The following is a 22,427-nucleotide window of genomic DNA, read 5'->3' as shown; positions in this document are numbered from 1 at the left end:
GGTGGCATTGGAGTCCCAGCACTCTGAGCTCAGGTAGTGTGAGTGCTGTGGGAAGGGGTGATGCCGATAGGTTATCCAGTATCTGCCTTACTGGGGACAGCATCTATTTGACAGACCTGGAGCTAATACTCGTTGCTCTTCTGGTTCTTGTTGAGATGCAACAGTAGCAGGTTCCTTGCGCTTTCCACCTGCCTGTCCTTGTGGCAGCCTGGATTGAATAAAGGAACACAAACTCCTTAAAGCCTCAGCTAGGAAGAGGTTTGTAATACAGCAAGATTGTTTCTGCCCAGGGCTGTTGCCTTAGACTGTAGGACATAGGAAGTGGGGGTGTCTACAGGGGAGGATATGAGCCATGTGGAGCTGCTGCCACCAGACCTCCCCTTCAGGAGTCCTTGGCACCTTGGCTGCTTTGCACCAGGTTTCTGCAGGAGTCAGATAGAAGGGTCAGCAGGTAGGAGGGGTGAGATAAATAGTGTCTGTGGAGGTGGGAGCGCAGTGTGCTCTGAGCTGTTATCTCAGAGGTACTTGTTTTAAACACACCCTGTTTCAATTCTGTGGGACCTTAACTTACATGAGTTTTCCCAAGGCAGGGTCTCAGGCCAGCGGGTTATTTTTCCTGGCTAAAGTGTCAGTGCAAGTAGAGCAATGTCAGTTAATGCTATTCATCCAAATAGGAAATCAATTGTGAGCTTTGTCCTCACTCCTTGCTAGGGCATTTTGTTGACCAGGCCAGATGGGGGTGTATCCTTACCTTTCCCATTGTATCTTGGTGAATGTTATGTTCCTTAAAGGCTGGAATGAGAAGGCACTTGAGACATGAACTGATCTGATTCCAGGCTTCATCAACCCAGATGCTCTTTATGGCAGAGCCTCTTGACTATAAGTCTCCCTTCTGCTGCAGTATTGTGTCTCAGTTAGGGCCTGTTGCGATGCTGGATGTCACTCTTCAGCAGGTTGGAGAAGTAGTTTTGTATTGGCTGCACTGCATTTCTAAAACACGTGTTGCTGCCTTTGGTTCATAGAGAGTCCTTTTCTGTGGTGTTGAGGCTGCTGGGTGTTAAGGTAAATGCTTGGTGGTGCTGTGACCCTTAAATGTATGTGGGAGCAGATGTTGACTCCACATAACCCATTTCCTCCTTGTCACTCTCCTTCCTGCCATGCAGCTGTCTCCTCTCTATTTCAAGCAGCTGTTTTGAAAAGCTCAAGTGACTTAGTAAGGCAAGGGTTTGCACTCGTGTAGTGCTGCAGCTTTGGAGTTACTACACTGATAAACCGAGCTGAAGGACAGCATAAAAACATAAAACAGCTTGTTTTAAAACACACTTACTGGGCTCATTCCTTGGGAAGGTGTTTTCTGCAGCTGAAGCCTCTCATGTGAGGAAGGTCTGCACAGCTTCTCTTCCCCAATCCTGGAGCTTGGCTTGAAGCAGCTCAGGAGAAAACTTCACATCCCCAGCTCATGTTACAGCCCTGCAGTTTGGGCACCAACCAAGAGCCAACTGGCAGCAGAGTGCTGACAGGTTATAAAAAGAAGGGAAAAAAGCCCCCCCACCAATATCCTTCTCCCTTAGTTTGATAGTTCTGTGCTTAACCACGTGGTGGCTTGGAGTGGAGGAGGAAAGCATCCCTCTGTCCCACACCTGGTGCAGCCAAGTGCTTGGGAAACCCCAACTCAAACCTGGCTGTTAAAGCCCAGATGCTGCAGCAGCTGCTTCCCTTCCCCTGAGCAAGTCACTGTTGCTGAGCTGAGTCATGTCGGTGTGGTGCAGTCCTTGCGGTGCTTTCAGCAATAGCTGCATAGGGAGGATGCTTTTATTGAACAGCAGTACCATCTGCATTGAGACACCTCAGCTTCTGGCACTGCTGCTGATGGCCTCTCCCTCTGCTCCCATTGACCTCTTCAGCTCCAGCTCCGCGTCCCTGCGATGCGTTTACAATTGCAAACTGGGATTTCATCCTTCACCAGCTGGCAAGGAAGTGCTTGCACTGCCGCGAGCCTGCAGCGGGAGAGCAGCCATTAAACGCTGCCTTCGTTCAGCTCAAGGGGAAACCTCTCAGTTGGAGAGAAAGAAAACTTGCCAAGCCTGAAGGTCCTTGATGTAAACAGCCCCAATTTGCCAGGGCACAGTTGGGGGGGGCTCCAAAATACTGGGAGGGCAGCAGGACCAGCCTGCAGGAACAACCAGGCTTCTTCCTCCCCATGTCACAGTCTCCTGTCCCTCACCCTTTCAGTCCTTCCCAGCTCACAGACAGCAGTGTCTCTGCAGTGTTCCATCATCTACCGAGTATGCACACCAGCAAAGCTATTTTGGTGCAAAAACCATCATTGGTGGCAAGTTCTTGTATTAAACCTGTCAAACACCACATTAGTTCCTGGGGAGAGACTGCTTGCTGAGTCAGTTCCAGCATTACAGCATGGGCTAAAGCTTTCCCAACACCTTCCCACTCCAAAGCTGCTTTGCAGCGCGGCTGCTGGCGTCTCAGCATCACGATGCCTCACGTGTTTGTTATGCATGTGGCCCGTGGGATCACACAGTGCCCAGCACGGCATCCAGCACTGCAGGAGTTGGTTTCCAGCATCACCAGACCTGGATTCACTATAGCAGCAACGTTCCCCCAGCTCACATCTGGTATTGCAGATCACTAAGTACAAAACTGCTGATGACTCAAAAGAGCTGGTCAATAGGGAGAAGTAATGTTAAGAACGTAGATGGACTTTCAATTTCATTTAATGCCATTTAGCACATTAATACGTCTGCTGGTGCCTGTGGGACCTGCTCATTTCAACAGCTAATATTGAGAAACATCTGCACCAGCACAGAGCTCAGCAGCAAGTGGAGGCAGCAGCACGTGGGAAGATCATCAGGGAACCAGTGTTCATTGCTGTTGTGAGTTCATGGTTTAAGTCAATCAAAATGTGGGGGCTGGGGAACCAGGCACAAACACCTACAAACTGTCTCTTCTCCTGCAGATGGCAATCCTGCTAGCAGCACCCACCTTAGGCCCCCCTGCAGAACAAGCAAAGCAGAACTGGCGATTTGGGCTGGTTCTTACATGCTCGTTCCAGGAAGGTTGCCCCAAATGTTGAATATTTATTGCAGCTTTACCCAAAGAGAAGCCAGTTCTCCATTACCCTGAGCTACCGCAGAAGGGAGAGTTCTGGTAGTGGTGTGTCTGTCCTGCTGCTCGTTTCAGATGCAGTAATTCCTTGAACGCATGGCATGGGTCCTGTGGATAACACAAGAGCATCTTCCATCCCCTCGACTGGCACTTCTCTAGGCTCTCCAGTCACCATCATTTTGTGACTGCTCCTGGGGTTACAGTTTCTTTCCTGCTCTTGCCTTCCAAGATCATATAGAAAGCAGGGGAAAAAGTTTCTTAACTGTAGTTTTGAAATGGCATTTCTTCATTGCCCCATTCTTCTTCAGTGCTGCAAGACTGGATGAGCTCGATGGTCTTCTCCATCCTTAATGATTCTAAGTCAAACAAGGCACACTGGCTTACCTAATCATGTCACTCAGTGGCTGAAAACTCCACTGCCAGTTTCTTTCTAGCGCTCTCCATGTTTTTAATGATACCTATGAAAATCTTTTTGGTAAAAAGATCACAAAATCCACAACAAACAGTGTGCTCTGTGCATTTTCTGTTACTCCTAAGTAAAGTAAAGCCTACTTACCCTGTCTAAGATCTTCTGTAGATAAAGAAAACACTCACTTTTGCTTAGGTCTTCTGGCATTTCACATTGACTGATTCTGTCCCTCTCAGCTGAAGGCTGTGAAGCAGTAAACTTACATAAATCCCCTAATATAACCAGACACCCCACATCCTCTCTTCCTAAGCCGATCCTGCTGGAGATCCTACTAGAGATAATCCATTCCCTCTGAAATGGAGCAGTCATTTTCACTTCTGTCGCTGAATTCTATCACTAAACCAGAGTTGAATGGCATTCCCTGGCATGGTTTTAGAAGACCACAGGAAGGTTTGTCACAATCTTAGCAGTTCAAATGGGGCACAAATGCAACTAAGGAGCCCAGCTTGCAGCAAGCACAGTGTTCCTATCCTACATGCCTGCAAACATCAGTCTGCAGAGGACTTGAAAAACACAAGAAGGACAGCAACATGTGCTGGCTCTGGCTATTCCTGGGAAGCAAACAACACAGCAAGCAAAGGATTCTGGCTTCCTGAGCTCCTGTCAGCATCTTCAAATACCTCCCGCAGCAGTTAGCAAGCTGGGTCCTGCTCATAGAATGTGGGGAGACCCGAGTCACTGGCAGGATTTATAAGAGCACACACAGAGCTATGGAATGTGATTGGTGTTTGGAAAAGCCTTGGATGGCCCCCTGCTGGGACTGGGCAGGTTGTGCTGCAAGAGACAGCACCAGCGGGAAGCACATCTGTCGAGGGGAGTTTACACACACTAGTGATAAAAACAATCTGAGCAAAATTAAAATGCATGACATGCATTGAGGGTCACTTGTTTTAGAAACCTCCTAAGGCACTTGATCCTCCTCCTAAGCTTTTATTACTTGAAAGTGCACCAATAATGGAATATTTGCTTTTAAAATAGGTCATTTATTTTACTACTGTGTGCAAAAGCAATGTACACGTCTGAAGGACTGGAAGGAATGTGATAGTCATGTTATAAAATCTCACCTTCTACTTCATTTACAGACACACTAAAAACCTCTTTTTCACTCTTTTCTTTGCTCTGTTTTTTAACACACAAGCTCTGAGAGTATAATGAGGTGGTCCTGTAAAAAAAAAAAAAAGCAAAAGATAAATCTATTCCTTGATGTACCCAGCAGACAGTTCTCTTTTTCCCTCAGTCATCACCCAGAAGGGACTGTGATCGTGCTCACAGACCTGTCTATCCAATAGCCCTTGTTTTAAGGTTTTCTAGCTGTGCTGATTTGTTCCCATGAAGCCTCATGAGCACCATGATCTGTTCTTCCTAAAGCCCGATCCCCGAAAGAGCACAGCATCCGTGTGCCAGTCACTACAGAAGCACTTTTAGCTTTGCAGCCTTCCAAGTAAAGCCCTGAAGGATGGCAGCAGAAGTGAGAGCATGAACCTGGTTCTATTGGAATGCAAAGAAAGGAAGATACAGGCTTCTCTGGGACGTGTTATCCTTCCGAGTCACTGAGGCTTAGAAGAACCACAAAGCAATCAAGAAAAAAGCAAGTCAGAACTTAAAAAGATTTCTAATAAAGATAATTCTAATCCAAGTTTATTCTATAAATATTTTTGTTGTTGTTGTTTTTGCCAAAAGACAAACATTTATAGAAACTTAAAAGAAAGATTCCTTAGAAAAACAAACAGAGCTATGGAAAATCACAAAGTATTGGTTGTTTTCATTTCAATGTAACCTTACAGAATTACGCTGTGCTCAGTCCTGTCTGCAAACACACAGCAGTTCCCTCACTGCAATCACTCTCCTCCATCGTTCTCTTTTGCTTCATGAACAGTCTCCTTAATCGCTCTTGTCTTCTACTTGGTAATGTCTATATTCTGGCTTCAGCTCCCATGTGTTTTTGTGGGTCCCCTTCACGTTGTAGATGCCTATTTCTCTTAGAATTTCTTTCAAGTATATCTGAAAGGAAACAAGATAACAAATTAAAAAGACAGGCCATAGTTCATATATGATGTCCCATCAACTGCTTAATCCCATTCACTTTGCTAACACAAACACAGAGAAGACAAGGGGCAATGGGTGCAAGCTGTATAATGAGAGATAAGAGACATTGTTACAGTGAGAACAGCCAGGCACTGGGACAACCTCTCCATGCACATGGTGGAGTGCCCACCATGGGAGGTTTTTAGGACGTGACCAGATGCTCAGTGTTCTGGTCCAGGCTCCCCTTTCCCACAAAGGGAAGGACCTGCTGCTATTTCAAGTTCTCTTCCAACCAGTGACCCTAAAAATGGGATACTTGGAAAATCAAATGACTGAGATATACCCAACGTACCCGAAGCGTCAGACACGCAGTTGGTCTCAAAATCTGTGCACGGCTACATTTCCTGCTAAGTGACAAAGGCGTGGGGGTGCTGCTTTGCTTTCTGCTTCGGAAGCTTGCTGCCATGCCAGACGTTAATAGGGCAGATGGCAGATCTGCATGAGGAGCATTCCCGGAGGTGGCTGTCACACAGCTCTGTCACCGCAGCCCCCCGGACACGCTTCTGGCTCTTGCTCCCTGTGCAGTCGCATCAATGCTACCATCTCAACAAAGTAAGGCATTATAAAAGCCTAATTCAGGCCCTTGGCTCTTCTCAGCTCCATGCTCCCTGTGACCTTTGCCATGAAATTCATGCAGCTTGCTTTAATGTGAACACTGTGCCTTTTAGCAAGTTGCAGTTAATCACAGAGACCTTCCTGCTGGAGTTTCACAAGCCAAGCTAAAAGCTCCTGGATTACAGTAGGAGAATCAGCTTCCTTACATTAGGATATTCGGTACCTTTAAACCTGTTGTCTTATCCTGATCCGACCAAAGCCTCAAGCTGTTGGTTTTCAGCTGTTTTGCAAAGCTTTATGCATTTTATTTCTGCCTTGTTTTGAATAGGTGCCAGAGAATTTCCTAATATATTCAAATATTAAGACTAGTCAGGGAAATTAGGAAAAAAAAACACCCAAAAGCAAAGCTATGATAACCAGTAACACAAACTTTTACATAAGGCAGCTCACAGATATCGCCCTCCTTTACTCCTTATAATAAACATCAGTAATTTGTTGCATTTTTTAAAGAGCCATTTGCCTGTTTGCTTGTTTAAATATTAATCAGCGCTGACACTTTGGAGGATCGCCATGGCAACTGCAGGCCACGGTTTAAGAATCTCCACATTAAAATCACAACTGCTTTAGTCTGAATACTTCAATCCTCACTGAGTGCATATACTGACCAGGAGCCACAGGAACCCTCGTATAGTCTGTATTTGCAGTGAAAATATCAACATCCTCCAAGTCATTAACGGCAAATATTTGTTGATGACACTAAGGAAGTGTCCTGATTTCTTCATAGAATCACAGACTTGATGGAGTTGGAAAAGACCACTAAGATGGTCCACAGAATCACAGAATGACTCGGGTTGGAAGGGACCTCAAGGATCATGTAGTTCCAACCCCCCTGCCTGGCAGGGCCACCAAACATACACATTTACTAGATCAGGTTGCCCAGGGCCCCGTCCAACCTGGCCTTGAACACCTCCAAGGACGGGGCATCCACAACCTCCCTGGGCAGCCTGTTCCAGGGCCGAACCACTCTCCTAGTGAAGAACTTCCCCCTAACATCCAACCTAAATCTTCCCTCTTTTAACTTAAAACCATTTCCCCGTGTCCTGCTATTGTCAGCCCTTTTGAAGAGTTTACTCCCCTCCTGGGTGTAGGTTCCCTTCAGGTATTGAAAGGCTGCAATGAGGTCACCCCGCAACCTTCTCTTCTCCAGGCTGAACAAACCCAACTCCCTCAGCCTGTCCTCATAGGGGAGGTGCTCCAGCCCCCTGATCATCATCGTCCAATCCAACCACCAGCCCATCCCCACCGTGCCCACTGACCATATCCCTCAGTGCCACATCCACACGGTTCTTAAGCACCTCCAGGGGCCTTCCTTACACTCTATTCATTTCTTGCCAAATGAAAAAAAACTAGGAAGTGAAAACTACTGATCCCACACTAACAATGACACTTCATTGAAGGCTCATGGAGCAAAACCAATCCTTATAAAGACATCCCAAAGCAATGAGAGTACTTTAAAGATCACTTTGCCCACGTTAGAAAGACGCTCACACCAGACTGCAGGCACAAACGAGTTCCTTAGGGTCTGTTCTTTGCCTGAGGCAGCTGTGCTTCTGCTCACTGCAGGGATGACTTCCTTCAGTCTTGGGGCATGCAAAGCCCAGCAGGTGGCAGCAGGAGATCGGTGTGAGGCTCCTAACACACCTTCCCAATGCAACCTGATGTCGAGATGCTGTCACTGTTTGACAGTTGCATCCCTAAAGACAAATCTGCTCAATAAAACAGCAATGAAAGTGCAAACACTTTTCATAGAATCATAGAATGGCCCTGCTATGTGCAAGGTCACCAACCACCAGACCAGGCTGCCCAGAGCCACATCCAGCCTGGCCTTGAATGCCTGCAGGGATGGGGCGTCCACAGCCTCCTTGGGCAACCTGTTCCAGTGAGTATTTCTGTACACTGATGCTGCTGTTGTGCAACACTTTTTTAAAAGGGGTGGAAAAGCTCTTTTTAAATGAGTGCATGTAGATGTGTGTGCTTGCACATCCACTGCTCTGTTTGCTATCATTGTGCATGCATGTGAATTTGCTTTTGGTAGTGCCACCAACAGATACTTGAATAGATGGCAGCGTGGGTGGGAGAAATACACTCAAATTCAAGGTTAAATTCGACCGTGTGGATAGATTGGTGAGAATTAAATACAAAATGCACCCAGTCACATGAAGTGCAGCAAGACACAGATACTGTGCTGAGACCCAACCTTCAGCGTGGGAGCCAGGTCCCAAAGTGGGAATGGGGAGAAGCACGACACAGTGAGCAACATGCTGCTCCTTTGTGGCACTGCCTCTGGGTGAGGTTTTGCATGATGTGGTTCACAGAATCAATCATAGAATCATAAAGGCTGGAAAAACCCTTCAGATCATTTAGACCAACTATCAACCCATCGCCACCATGACCACTGAGCCATGTCGCTAAGTGCCACATCTACATGCTTCTTGAAAATCTATCTCCTATCTCACCTAACACTGCCTGCTTTGTGCCTTCATACCATCCACCCAGTTCACATAAAAAGCACATTTTCTTCTCAGCCGTTAAACCCAAATGTAGATTTACAGCAGTATTTCTAGGGAACGTTGAATATTGGCATGTGGGTAGGTGACAGTGGATTTGCCTAATACTGCAAATCGCTACATTTAATTGGGAAGAAAACCAAATAAAGCCAGGCTTCTCTAAAACAACAGGAGTTTGCATCCAGAAATGACTCGCTTTGTGATTGCACGAACCCAAAATAAAGATGGCAGCAACTTCCTGTGCGAGATGCAATATATTCTGCAGCAAGGATTCCATTTACTATTTACATTTACTGCTGCATAAGAAAAATACCCTCGTTTATTTATTACTTTCCTGGCAGAGACTTTGATTCCCTTGGTTAAGTGTGTTTTAAATATTATTAGCTAGAGTCTATTGGTCTAGTGGTTGGCGACCCTGCACATAGCAGGAGGGTTGAAACTTGATGAACACTGTGGTCCTTTTCAACCCAAGCCATTCTATGATTCCAGACATGTAGGCACCCAAGACTTCATTTCAACAAGAGCTGCAGCAACCGTAACGTTTTCCCCTCACTTCTGAAAATAACCTCAACATTTAGAAATCAGAGGAGAAATTACACAGCCAGAAAATCTTAGACACTATGACAGAAAATGAAGCAGTGAACACTCAGCAGAGATTAATTAACAGCCAACCTCTGTGCAGCATGTGTGTGCCTATTCAACCTGTTGGCATTTACGACTCTTTTTTAGGAGGTCTAGCTGCTCTGTGAACAATGGGGTCATACTGAGCACTGGGAACAGATACTTCATTTTCAGAAAAGAAAAAAAGTTTCACACCAGAGGTTGAAGCCCTCAGCGTTAGAGAAACCCGCACACAGAGTGAAAACTGGCTGAGCAGCGGGAGACGATGGGTAGTGTTCTTAAATGGAAATGAATGCCATCAGCAACTCCTAAAGGAAGTTTTTAAAGGGAACACGGTTGGGAAATTATCACAGCTTTACTTTTGAATTTATCAGTATATTGGCTATTCAGTGAAAGAAGAAAGGCACCAGGAAGAGGGTTTGATTCAGTTAGAGCATCTGAGCGCGAGGATGCTGTGAGGGCTCAAATACCTGAGGCAAAAGCCCACCAGGGAATTAACAAGAAATCCTAATTCTCACAGTTTGAAATTGAGACTGCACAGTCCTCCTGAGGTATTTTGAAAATACAGAGTAAGAAACTACAATAAACTTGTGTCAGAAGCACAGCTTCTCCAGACTCCTTGGAGATGACACAGAGCAACAGGCACATTCCAGAGGTAAACTGCATTGCAGGAAGATGATGACTTCTGTTTCCCATGGCTTAAGTGGGAGTTGCAGAAGACTATTTCTATCTGAAGTCATGTTAGATGGGATAAATCTGCTTCAGCTTGCATTCAAAGGGATTAAGATAGGGAAAGTCATACCTATCTCTTATTAAGAAAAAAGAATTTTCTTGCCACTGCTTTCATGTCTTTCTCCTACTCCTTCCTTCTTCTCCTTTTCTATCATCTACACGCCTTCTATGCCACGTAGATAGAGAGTTGAATCATTAGATAAATTAATGAAACAGAAGAAAGGAACACGTAATCCAAGTAGTTTCTTCCAGGTTACTACAGTACTGTGAATCTACACATATTTGAATTGGGAAACATCCTTCTGCGGTTTCTTGACTGAATGCATCATGTACCTTATACTATATACTATACCATATGTATGAATGGATATACTATACATATACTATTCATCCACTGGTACTGATCCGCTTATCCTAACCATGAAGTGAACAAAACTGGTAAGCATTTCTATTCCCCCTCTATTCTTTTGCAGAGAAATAGTTTTTTTTTCCACAGCCCAGCTGTCGCTGTTCCTTTTTTTCTGCCTTAGCTCTATTAACTTTTGAAATTGTAGCTCCATTTGGTCTTAAATACAATTAAGTTTCCCTATGTCTTCTGAAAACTCAGCAGGGTTGTAGACAGACATCAAAGTCAACGGTAAAAAATATCCAAAGTACAAAAGATACCCTCATCACAGCAGAAAACAGGCAACAACAGATGCTACAAGCGCTGCTCAATGGAAGCCACTGATCAATAAAAGAAGGACAGTTTCAAACTAGAGATCAGGAGCATGGGCAGATGTTTGGAGCGTGACTGTGGGTGAGGTTAAGGTAATGTAAGTCATAGGAAAACAGACTTTGTTAGTTGTACCAAATAATCTGTATATATAAAACAGAACACAGCTTCTGCAAACACTTCTAATTTTACTCTGCTAGAACTTTATCTCCTCTGTGTGCTCATTTGCAATAAAGCCAGGAGACACGAGACAAAAGCACAAGCTACACAATTTCCTGAACAGCCATCCCATTTCCTCAAGAAGTACAGCAACATTTGGTTAGCAAGCAACAATTACCCGTTTTGTCTGTTGCAGTATCTCCTCACTCCACCCTGGTCTATACGGACAGATTGAAGAGTGGAAGGAGGGAAAGAACTGCAAAGTTTGTGTTGACAGATAAAGGAGCTGGCAAACACTAAAGATTAACACAACCACCATGTGAGTGTAGGTGCTTTTCTTGTTTGTGTATCCAAAGAAGTCTTTAAAATCAAAACAGACCCTCAAGCCCTCTCTACTCTAAGATTTCTTCTATTTGTAAAGGAAGTTAAGAGCTTTTGCAGGTGCTGACATCATGCTCAAGCTCCTAGTATGGACTTCTTAAATAAGCAACAGTCACGGAAGAGATTGAAGCATTACAGAATTTGGTTTCTAGTATTAAAGAGAACCTAAATAAGCAAGAGATCATTTAAGTTACTCAAACCGCCTCTCTCAAAAGTTTACTCACTGCAATGCTTTGTATCCTACACAGGTCTAAAGGGTGAACTTAAAAGCTGGTGATTTCCATTTGTTGTAAAAAAACACCTAGAGATCTGTTTCAAATGCATATGGTGTACATTGAACTATTTTCTGGATATGGAAAGTAAACATAATGTTAACTACTGAAAATGCTCCTATTAGAAGACTACTAGTACATACCACTGGCTGTTTGGTTATGTCCACCAGGTCTTTAATGTTGTAATACTGATGTTTCTCAAAGGCTGAAAAGAGCATGTCCAATACTTGTTGTTTATCAGCTCGAGCCCGTTTTCCATCTTCTTTCTTCTTCTTTTCATATTCAATCTGTTAATGAGATATAAAACATTTTAAATACATTCATATGTAAAATCGTATGATTCTCAGCACTGAATATTAAGACATAAAAAACCTCTATATAATAATAATAAAACACCGTTCAATGACTCAGTGCTTTTTATCTGAAAATTCTTCTTTTGAGTACTCAAACATTCTTTTATGAACACAAACTAAGCTTTATGTCCCTGCATAATAAGCTTTTCAGATATGTATCTCTGCTTGAAAAAAACAAACCAAAACACCAGAAACAAAGCTTGCATGATGTGCCCAAACATGAAGGGAGAATTAATATTAGTACAAGCATCTGAACTGAGCTAGTATTTTTGTTCCACCTTTGTTGATATAATAACAGTAAGCAGTCTCCAAATTGCAATGCTCATGAAAATCCACAGAGCAACACAGCTGCACCACGACCACAGAAATCACCTGTTCACGGCATGCTTAGTTGGTCCTTACACATTGCCTCATCTGTCTCAGAAATGGCACCCGAAACAACTCCTCCATAAACAGAGAAACAGAATTCATCCAACCACTAAAAATGCTTTCCATGTTTTACCTAGTCCATCATCAGATGCAAGCCTTGCACAAACCAGCACACATCAAAGCAATAACAAACACTACTGAGCACCAGTGGCAAAATTCGCCCATACATTACCCCATTCACCCTCAAAAGCATTCCCAATAGGAGAAAACCATCTAGCTCCTCAGAATAGACAAATGCATCCCAGAATGTAATGCATTCCACATCATCAGTACGTCCTTTCAAGCAAAGTCCATAGATAGATGAAAAGCAGCATGACACAGCAGAATAGACTTGAGCACTGGACAAAGACCTGGTTCCCTGTGGGATTTCATACAAGAGTAATCCCACCTTTGATGTCTTAAAACCTGATCCTGAAGGAAGATGTTCAGAGAAGAGGCCTAGAGATGAAAATTCACAGCTCTGCTGGAGATTGAAAATCATATTTTTGATGGGAGACATTAATTTTATCGCACATTTTTCCTATGCTTCATTGCCAGCTAACTCCCTCCTTCTTTCTGAGTGATAATAGGCTGTCTCTTGATATCTGTCTCAAAGAGGCTGAAGTCTGTTACTACCTTTGCCCATGTTCACAGGTCTCTGGCCAGACACCTTTCCCTTTCAGAATCTGGGCACAGGCTGCCCAGCGATGTGAAGTCTCCTCCTTGAGGACCTCCCAGATGCCGCCTGGATGTGGCCTTGGGCACCCGGCTCTGGGTGTCCCTGCTGGGGCAGGGGCTGGAGCAGAGGGACCCACAGGTTCCTGACAGTCTCAGCAGGCAGAAGAAAATAAGTAAACAACAACCCAAATATTACCAAAAATAAGCAAATCTAGTTGTATACAGCAGATATTTTTTGTTCCTTGACTGCAAATTGTTCCAGATTTTTCCCCCTTTGGTAGTTCATAGTGAAGCACAGGAGCTGTCCTGTAGGATTTATCGTATGTTTCACACAACACAGAAGGAAAGAAGGAACTGCACCTTTACTGGGTCCTCTTCGAAGATCCAGCTTTCCTGAGCCTGATTTTTCAGCCTTCTTTGACTGAGGGATTCACAACATTTTCTAGGTTTCTTTGAGCAGCTGCTGATCAGCTCATGGCTGGTATTGGTAAACAACACTCCACTGTGTTGAACATAGAGCACTATTACAGTTAAGACACTGGCATATGCCAACATTACTAACGTTTTAAATGCATGCACAGTAACATGTTACAAGAGGAAGAGATTGATCATCCAGCTTTAAATTTTGTTGCCAGAAAAGCTTCTGACATGTCAGAGGTCAAGTCCAGAGAGATGGTATGAGAGATGAAGGTATTTTTATTTTCAATGCTTGTCTGAGTTCTGGTTTTCTCTATACATTTGAGGTGTAAAGATCTCTGTATTTGGTTTTGGGAATAGTAACTTCTCTCTGACTTAGAAGTACAGCAGCTGAAAGGTGCGGCGTGAAAGATTATAGACTGCATGGCTCTGGCACAGGAACAGTTATTATGTCTGTTCTTCCCAACCCTTCAGTGATTTTCTACCTCCCCAGAAACAAAACAAGAAGCAAACTGCGACCTCCTCAAGTAGGAAGGTCAAGCTGAAGTGATGGAAGAAAACAATCTCATCATTTTCTGGTTTCTGGTTTGTTCTTAAGGACCAAAAATGAGAGCCAAGCACTGAGTTTATTCATCTTGTACATGGTGAGGCTACAGGAATAATGGCTAAATAACATGGAATGATACTGTGAATTTCAAGACAATCTCTAAATATAATGAAGAAAAAAAAACCCCACGGTACTGCTTGTGCCTCTTCAAATGATGTACAGTGAAAATCATAGAATCACAGAATCACCAAGGTTGGAAAAGACCAAAAGATCATCCAGTCCAACCGTTCACCTATTACCAATAGCTCCCACTAAACCATGTCCCTCAACACAACATCCAGTCTTTCCTTGAACACCCCCAGGGTCGGTGACTCCACCACCTCCCTGGGCAGCCCATTTCAGTGCCTTAAATGTGTTTAGCTGGCAACTGGCTACAACTCTCTTCATATGGAGAACAAAATATCATTAATTTTAAAATTGATCTTTCTTACATAAAGAAATAACAATAAGGAAATTCTCTAAACTGCCTTTACTGACGCAAGGTCTCTGACAGGATTATTTCGTGACTAGCTGTTAAATACTAATTATATGAATGAAAGTCTCCTATAGGATAACATTAAGTGGTATTTTAAACTGAAGAACACTCTGGTTTTCCTAGTAAACTGTACTGCTCAGCATTCTGCTTTCTCCGTTATTTTCGTGACTCAGCAACTCTTCCCCAGTAGGAGTTTTTATTTTACAGCCTCTGGATTATCCAAAGCAAACCAATTCGTAAATGTATAAAACCAGCTCACATACAAAACTGATTATCTAACTCTCCCTTTGCTGAAAACAAGTTATTTGCAACTGGTGTCTCAGCTGCCTGTGTTTTAATTAGCAACACTCCAGCATTTACCTCCAGCATCAGCAACAGCCACCACTGTTGTTTAGAAACACTGAGCACATTGTGAAGCATGTTTAAAAGAAAACCACATTGTTTCAGTTGCCATTTTCTTCTTTTGTCTTGTGAATACGCTGTTTATAGCCAGTTACAACGCATTCTTTCATTTTTTTCCCTTCTATCTTCTTTGCTAACAAGATGTTTAAAGCAATAGACTTAAAACACTTTCTGAGAGCCATAATGACAGAATATATGTACACTGGAAACTAATTAGATTTATTTAAAACTGAGTAGTTTTCAAATTTAAAGAGCATTGAAATATGATTTGATTTCAAGGATGGATCATTTTAAAACAAGCTGCCAGCTGTAGAAGTTGTTAGTTTATCCCTGCAAGACTTCATACAGGAATCAATTTCTCTTTGTTTACCATCACAGTATGTTACTCAACTTGCTGAAAAGCTGCCAAAATTGCCTTCTTGAAGGTATCATTAGTAGGAAAGCAACGTATTACACCTCTTTGTTAGACAGATAATGTAAAAATGATAGATAAGGCATTATAAAGTGAAACTAAATTTAAAGTTTCATCTGAAGATGATAGAAATATGTTTTAAGAGGTCCTATATTCTTTTTTACTTTTATGACTATATTTTTATCTATCAAATTGCTTGACAATCATCAGAACAATTCCAGTGCGCTGCTCTATTGACTGAAAAAACAGAGATGTTAGTTCTATGCAAAGCAATGGAAACCACATAATGAAATACAGAAGTGGAACTCAGCTGGTCAAATGAAAGCTTCCCTTCTTAAGTCTGTGTCCATGAATGTAACTACGAGCTCACTACTTGGCTCAATACAGCCACCACTGTCAACAAAATATTCCATAGACTGACTGAGGCGAAAAACAGGCTGGCATGTTCAAGTAGTGCTTTGGCATGCATGCATGAGTAATTGGAAGCCCTGCTGCTTACCCATTTACACTTATTTTGCTGATGTCTTCTCAGAAATCTCCATTCTGTCCATGTGCTGCCAGTCATGCATGCATGACTACCTCCTCCATGCATCACTTCCGATGGATGTGAGTGCATGAGACAGTACCAAGACCAATTACAAGCAGAGACAATGGTCTCGGGAAGGAACAAAATACCCCAGTGGCAGCAGCCATTTTGTTTCCAGGAAGTTTTTGCAGTTGCTCTGATGTCCAGTTCAAGGCTTACAAGCAGTTCTACCCATTTATGTAGGATGGAGATGAATGGAAATGTTGGGAATATGAGCAAGGATTTAATCCTACCTTTTTATGATTCTCCTCCACCTACTCCTGATGTTTACTAAGTAAGAAGCATTGTTTTTAGCATCTGTTTTCAAGGATCTGACATAAATGTGGTTTGTTATTCTAAATACTGTCTTGGAAAGGAAATAATGATGGATAATGATTTATCCATAACTACGTGCAACATAAATCCACGGTATCTATCACTAAACTGGGAGAAAAGACTCAGAAAGCTTTTCTAGGAATATGAATTCCAACCTCTAGAGTAAGAGAAAAGGTGAATGGGGAGAACTCAAAGAATACTCTTTTCACCTTGTACTTAGAAAATGACTCCATTCTTCAGAACAGCAAAAGGATAAACTCAATTATTTTGCTCTTGCAAGGTCATAAATACTCTAATTTTACACTAATTATATTTAAAGTAATTATGTCTATTGTGTGTATAATGACTGACATATTATCCAGTTATTTGCTGAAAGAAGTGATCTGAAACTGATGGAGGGATGACCCAGCAGGGCCTTGAGAACTTTTCTGCTGTAGTATGAACAATAATTAAGTCACAGAAAGATTCCAGCTGCAAGAACATTAATATTGCAACCCTGTAGACATAAGCATCACTTGTAGATATAGAGAAAATGAAGGTCCCTTCCTCAGAGAGAAAAAGCTAAGCTGTAATCATGGCTTATATTCTAATGGAATTTCAAATTCTTCTAGTGATAAAGGTAGGTTTAGTGTATTTATTTTGAAGAAAAGGCAAGCAATTCTCCCGTCCTTATTAAAGACTGAACTGTTATTCAAACCAACTATCACCTTTCAGTACCTGCCTTTCAGTAACTGAAGGGAACCTATATCCAGGAGGGGAGTAAACTCTTAGAAAGGGCTGATAATAGCAGGACACGGGGAAATGGTTTTAAGTTGAAAGAGGGTAGATTTAGGTTGGATGTTAGGGGGAAGTTCTTCACTAGGAGAGTGGTTAGGCCCTGGAACAGGCTGCCCAGGGAGGTTGTGGATGCCCCGTCCTTGGAGGTGTTCAAGGCCAGGTTGGACGGGGCCCTGGGCAACCTGATCTAGTAAATGTGTATGTTTGGTGGCCCTGCCAGGCAGGGGAGTTGGAACTACATGATCCTTGAGGTCCCTTCCAACCCAAGTCATTCTATGATTCTATGATTCGATGATCACCATTTCCCCTCTACAAGTAATTTTTCTCCTTCTTCTTTCCATCTGTATGTTCATGTAGGAGAACATGGAGCAGTCCTATCTATGTCCCATTTAATATTCTATCACCTCTCCCTTCAGAGAAAGCAATGACTGCATTTCAGTAGATGTTTATTCATTCCTCATAAACTTCCAAGATGACCAAATTACAATTAGTACACTTAGTACACAAGGAAACTGCAACTTTTTAAAGAGGCCTTGTGACTTCCTGATTATTACTGCTTGAACCTTACACAAGACTTAAATTTCTATAATGATACAATCCTAACAGTTCAATGGAATAAAGGCTCAAAGATCACCTACAAGGGAGAGGTTAGACTGATGCAATTACGCGAGTGTCAGTGAAATGGCACAGCACCCCATTAAAAAGAGGAGTTGTACAGCATAGCTTTTGCCAGAACTAAAGAAGGAGAAGAAGAGTAGGGCCATAGAACACCAGTATACTCATAAGAAATTGCAATCACATAGCAGGATGTATCAGTGTGACTACTTTGATTGAATGTCATTCCCCTGGCTGAAATGCTATGATCATCTACGTAGAGATCAGACTTTTAATGGTAACTACTATGAAATAGTCCCATGAAAGAGAGAAAAGATTATTTTGGGTTCTGTAGATATGGACATACTTTTTGGAATAATGCTTAAATATCAGCCAGTATATTGTCATTTGTTTTATGTAAATAAAATCTTAATAAAAAGTGTAAAAGTTTAAATGACTAACACACTGACTCATTTTTAGTATGACTTAACATTCCTCACATTCATCAGTAGCAATGATTATATATGCATACATACAAATTACTCAATGAGGATCTTTAAGGAAAAGGACATTATAGTTTGTATGTACATCAACTGATCTGGAACAGCAGTGTGGGTGTAATATTGACAAAGCTAATGATGCAAATAACACGTACTATGAAGGTATGAAACTGTGAAAAATTACCAGCTGTTATTCTTTCCTACTCAGTTCCAGCAAAGGACTAGAAAATAAAGATTTTTTTCATGTCTTTTACCCACCTCCACGTGATATTTTATTTGTTTCAAAGGAGAGCTTTATAGAGAATTGCTTTTTATCCCCAAACTTTAAAACTATATTTCAAAAAGAAGACTACAGGAAGAACACAATTAAGACATTAGAGAAGTGTCTGGGTAAAGGCAGTCTGCCTTCCAGCAGATAACAAGAGAAGGTAATTGGCAGACCTTAACCCCAAAGGTGATGTGGCTCTTGAGGCAGAAAGAAGATTCCCAGAAGAAAAAACCATTGGAGAAACAACATAACATGGCAGATTTCCAAACCAAATCAGTCTGGAAAGCCTGGACTGATGGCAGCAGCACTGCAATTGTGGAGTCTGAAACCTGGTTAAGAGAAAATGTGGAAGTATTCAGAGCTACTTACATTATACTGATGGTTAGCCACAGGTTTATAATTGGTGGTTACTGCTTTGTCCAGTTGCTGTGATAGCCTTACGGGTTTAGAAGATTCTTCTATCTGAAATCTTTAAGAGAAAAGAAAAACAGAATTAATAAAAAATTTGGACAAGCACAGAATGAATTTTAAAAATCTGCAAGTATGAACCATCCCTTATCAGAGGTGAGCTGCAAACAAATAATGCACTCTTTTGAACCTTTTCCTGCTCTTTTTGCTCAAGGAAAGCACAGACACTAGATGTTACTGAAGATACTGAAATACTGAAAACCAAGCAACTGTGAAGCAATGATACTAAAAGTTATGTCTGAACAGAGACTTTAAAAGCTTGACACTCACGTGTAATAAAAGCCCTTGCTTTTAAAAATGATCACAATAAATGGAAATGAATGCCAAATTACCCAGCTTACTCAACTGAGGGCTGGAAAAGCTTTCAATTTACTTCCACCAATACTCAGACAACAGTAAAAATGACCTTCTCTTAGACATTTTATGTAAAAATAAAGATTTCCGTGACCTTTCTTTTGCCACAATAGACCATCAAAGCACAAACAACCATTGGAAGAGCACTTTTAAAGACATGGAGACAAAGAAATCCACACAGGTTCAAACCAATGTACAATCATGTCTCAAAGAAACCGCTGACAAATGGCGACCTTTACTATGGTTTGGGAAAGATTAGGAAAAGTGCAGAGGTTTAACATACTTTAAGTTCATCTCCAGTTATAGGAAATAGGAAATAAAACCAATCTTCCTTCATATACAGCTAGTACTGATCAACTGTGTAGTTATCCCATATGTACTTAGATACGCATCTGCCGGCTTCCTTCTGAATTTCTGCAAACATGTCATTTGTTCTAAAGCTTTATTATCCTTACACTATAATACAGTGCCTTGTATTCTAGATTTCCAAATCATCAGAAAGTATGTTGATGCCTTCCGTCCAAAGATGGTTTGGCCTCTTCTCCCAGGCAACAAACAGGACCCGAGCAAATGGCCACAAGTTGTATCAGAAGAGGTTTAGACTGGACATAAGAAGGAACTTTTTCTCTCAGAGTGGTCAGGTATTGGAATGGCTGCCCAGGGAGGTGGTGGAGTCACCATCCCTGGCAGCATTCAAGAGGCATCTGGATAGGAAGCTAGAAGATACGGGTTAGTGGTTTTCTATAGGTATGGTAAAGGGAGGACGGTTGGACTAGATGATCGTGAAGGTCCTTTCCAACCTTGTGGTTCTATGATTCTGTGATTCAAATGTAGCTTCTTAGCTTGAAAGCAAATCAGTCCAGAGGTAAATGAGTGGCGAACCCTTTCTACCACCATTCTAGTGCACAAAGTTAGAAGTTTTTTATCAGAGTTTATCTTCTGGCCTTTAATCTGATTGAATGATTTTAAAATATCACGATCATTTCCAAAGGTCTCCTAAGCACTTAACTCCCACAAAGAGGGACAGACATTACAGAAAAACTAAACGCATATATTTTCTCCCAATCTTCTTTTCCTCATTTTTATTTTTTAATACAATCTTGGCTATATAGTGTGGCTTTATTCTTTTTTCTTACTCCAGGAAAAAAGCCAAAGAATATCAGCCCTTCTGTAATTACATGACAGAATAGTGAAAATATGGCTTGAACACATTTTCTCAGAAGAAGATGCTTTATAGTGGTAGTATCAAACCCCTTCTAAATTCTTAATACATTAGATATTTAAGCATGAAAATAATCGATAACTCTTTAGCCTAGAACCTGTGATGAATTAATACCACCAAATGCTAAAGGGCTCTTCCTGTTCTGGCATTTTAAAATTACAACACAGGAAATTACATCATTCATTTCAGTGCAGATTCCATATATTAATCCTTGCTCTCATTCTCTTTGCATAGGAGACTTCCAGCAACTCCTTTCTTGACATTTTTCACTTCAAACAATTTGCAATGAAAATGGAAATCTGAGTTTGTGAAATGACAGAAATGTTCAGAAAGATCTACAAGGCTCTTGGGAGACTCATCATGGCCTTCCAGTACTTGAAGGGAACAAATAAACAGGAGAGGGAAGGACTGTTTATGAGAGTGTACAGTGACAGGACAAGGGGGAATTGTTTCAAACTGAGACAGGGGAGGTTTAGGTTAGAGATTAGGAGGAAGTTTTTCACACAGAAGGTGGTGACGCACTGGAACAGGTTGCCCAAGGAGGCTGTGGATGCCCCATCCCTGGAGGCATTCAAGGCCAGGCTGGATGTGGCTCTGGGCAGCCTGGTCTGCTGGTTGGTGACCCTGCACATAGCAGGGGGTTGAAACTGGATGATCATTGTGGTCCTTTTCAACCCATGAAAAGAGTTGAATGATTCTATGATTCTACAATTCTACATGTACTAACTAACAAATGTATCAGCTACAGATGTATGTGTTTCAGATGGAAATTTCAGACACATCAGTGTTGTACTTCAAAATTTCTTCTACTTGTGCGAGTGGTTTTCAAATTAAAATCTATAGATCTCATCTCCAGAAAACTGGCTAACAGTACAGTGCTGACTTTTCTTCCTGCTCCTAGTTGATCAAATGCTGTAGTGAAAAGTAATAAAACATTACATCCCCAGTACTACTTTTTAATACAAGCAAATACAGCAGTTGCAACATGTCCATATGGAAATCTAAATGGGAAGGACGGTGACTCATGAGGCAAACCTTTTTATTAATATTCATTTATTCAATGCATGCATCCTGCTCTTCTCCCTAATGGCTGCCCTTCTTACTCCTTTTCTGAAGCGTTCAAAATCTCCTGGAGAATGACAGTCTAAGATTGCCTTACTATTGCCAGATTTCCAGGCTCTACACAGTCCCACTTTACCACACTGCTGATGTACTGAAGCACTGAAATTTGCTCAGTGCATTGCGGGGTTAAAACAAATACCCTGCAATCACTTTATCCAGGTAATTTGTTACTAAAGACACAGTCTGCGGTGAAAGTATAATAAGGTGGCAGCGGTGGTAGAGGAGGGGGGAAGAGGTTCAAAATCATGCCATAACTTTCCCATATTCATAAAGCAGTATGTCTGGTAAATATATTTGACTCCTCTAATTTGTCTAGCTGTTGACTGAATAAAAATAAACTAATGAAACATATATATTTATGTATTTTAATAATTAACACCCACAAATTTATAACAAAGGCTGTGAATTAGACATTATATTCACCTTTTAGACTGAAGTTTTCATGTTAGAGATATAACTTCAAAATGCTCAATTCTTAAAGAGAAATTAGAAAGCAGTATTCGACAAAAAATATTACGAGGCATTTTAGACTGGGTGTTCTCAGAGGGGATCTGCTGAATCTTAATTGAAGCTGTTGGTAGGAATAATTAAAAAGAAAAAATCAATAGGCATTCTGAGTCACTGCTGACACTGATCTAAAAGAGCAGCCAGTGGCTTTTTACCTATTACTCTTTATTACGAGTTGCATGAGCGTGACAGTTAAAGGCCTTATCCAAGCATTTAAACTTTCCACATGGCTTTTGTTGAAACAGCAAACACTGTAACTCATGCTGATATCTGGCGTAAAAAAAAT

General features: G+C 41.8%; 1 protein-coding gene and 1 non-coding gene across 4 annotated transcripts in view; one reads left to right on the top strand and one right to left on the bottom strand.

Annotated features, from left to right (window-relative positions):
* The first annotated feature begins 97 nt into the window (after positions 1-97).
* On the top strand, positions 98-233 carry LOC116652813 (small nucleolar RNA SNORA31). The gene has a single exon (XR_004306032.1). It is a non-coding gene; the product is annotated as a small nucleolar RNA SNORA31 (small nucleolar RNA).
* A 4,965-nt stretch (positions 234-5,198) lies between these two features.
* Positions 5,199-22,427, bottom strand: part of GTF2F2 (general transcription factor IIF subunit 2) — a 75,713-nt gene continuing 58,484 nt past the window's right edge. For all 3 annotated transcript variants that reach the window (XM_032442089.2, XM_085536119.1, XM_085536121.1), the window contains 3 exons: positions 18,838-18,937; positions 11,820-11,963; positions 5,199-5,590 (listed from right to left, as the gene is read on the bottom strand). In XM_032442089.2, the coding sequence (XP_032297980.2) occupies positions 5,471-5,590; positions 11,820-11,963; positions 18,838-18,937 (364 nt within the window). In that variant the 3' untranslated portion in view covers positions 5,199-5,470. The remainder of the gene's footprint in view (positions 5,591-11,819; positions 11,964-18,837; positions 18,938-22,427) is intronic.

The sequence above is a fragment of the Coturnix japonica genome, chromosome 1 (genome assembly GCF_054131305.1).
Source record: "Coturnix japonica strain WE chromosome 1, WE-NBRP24, whole genome shotgun sequence".
Classification (NCBI taxonomy): domain Eukaryota; kingdom Metazoa; phylum Chordata; class Aves; order Galliformes; family Phasianidae; genus Coturnix; species Coturnix japonica.
Note: the sequence above shows the minus strand (reverse complement) of the source record. Positions and strands in the feature narration are given on the sequence as shown.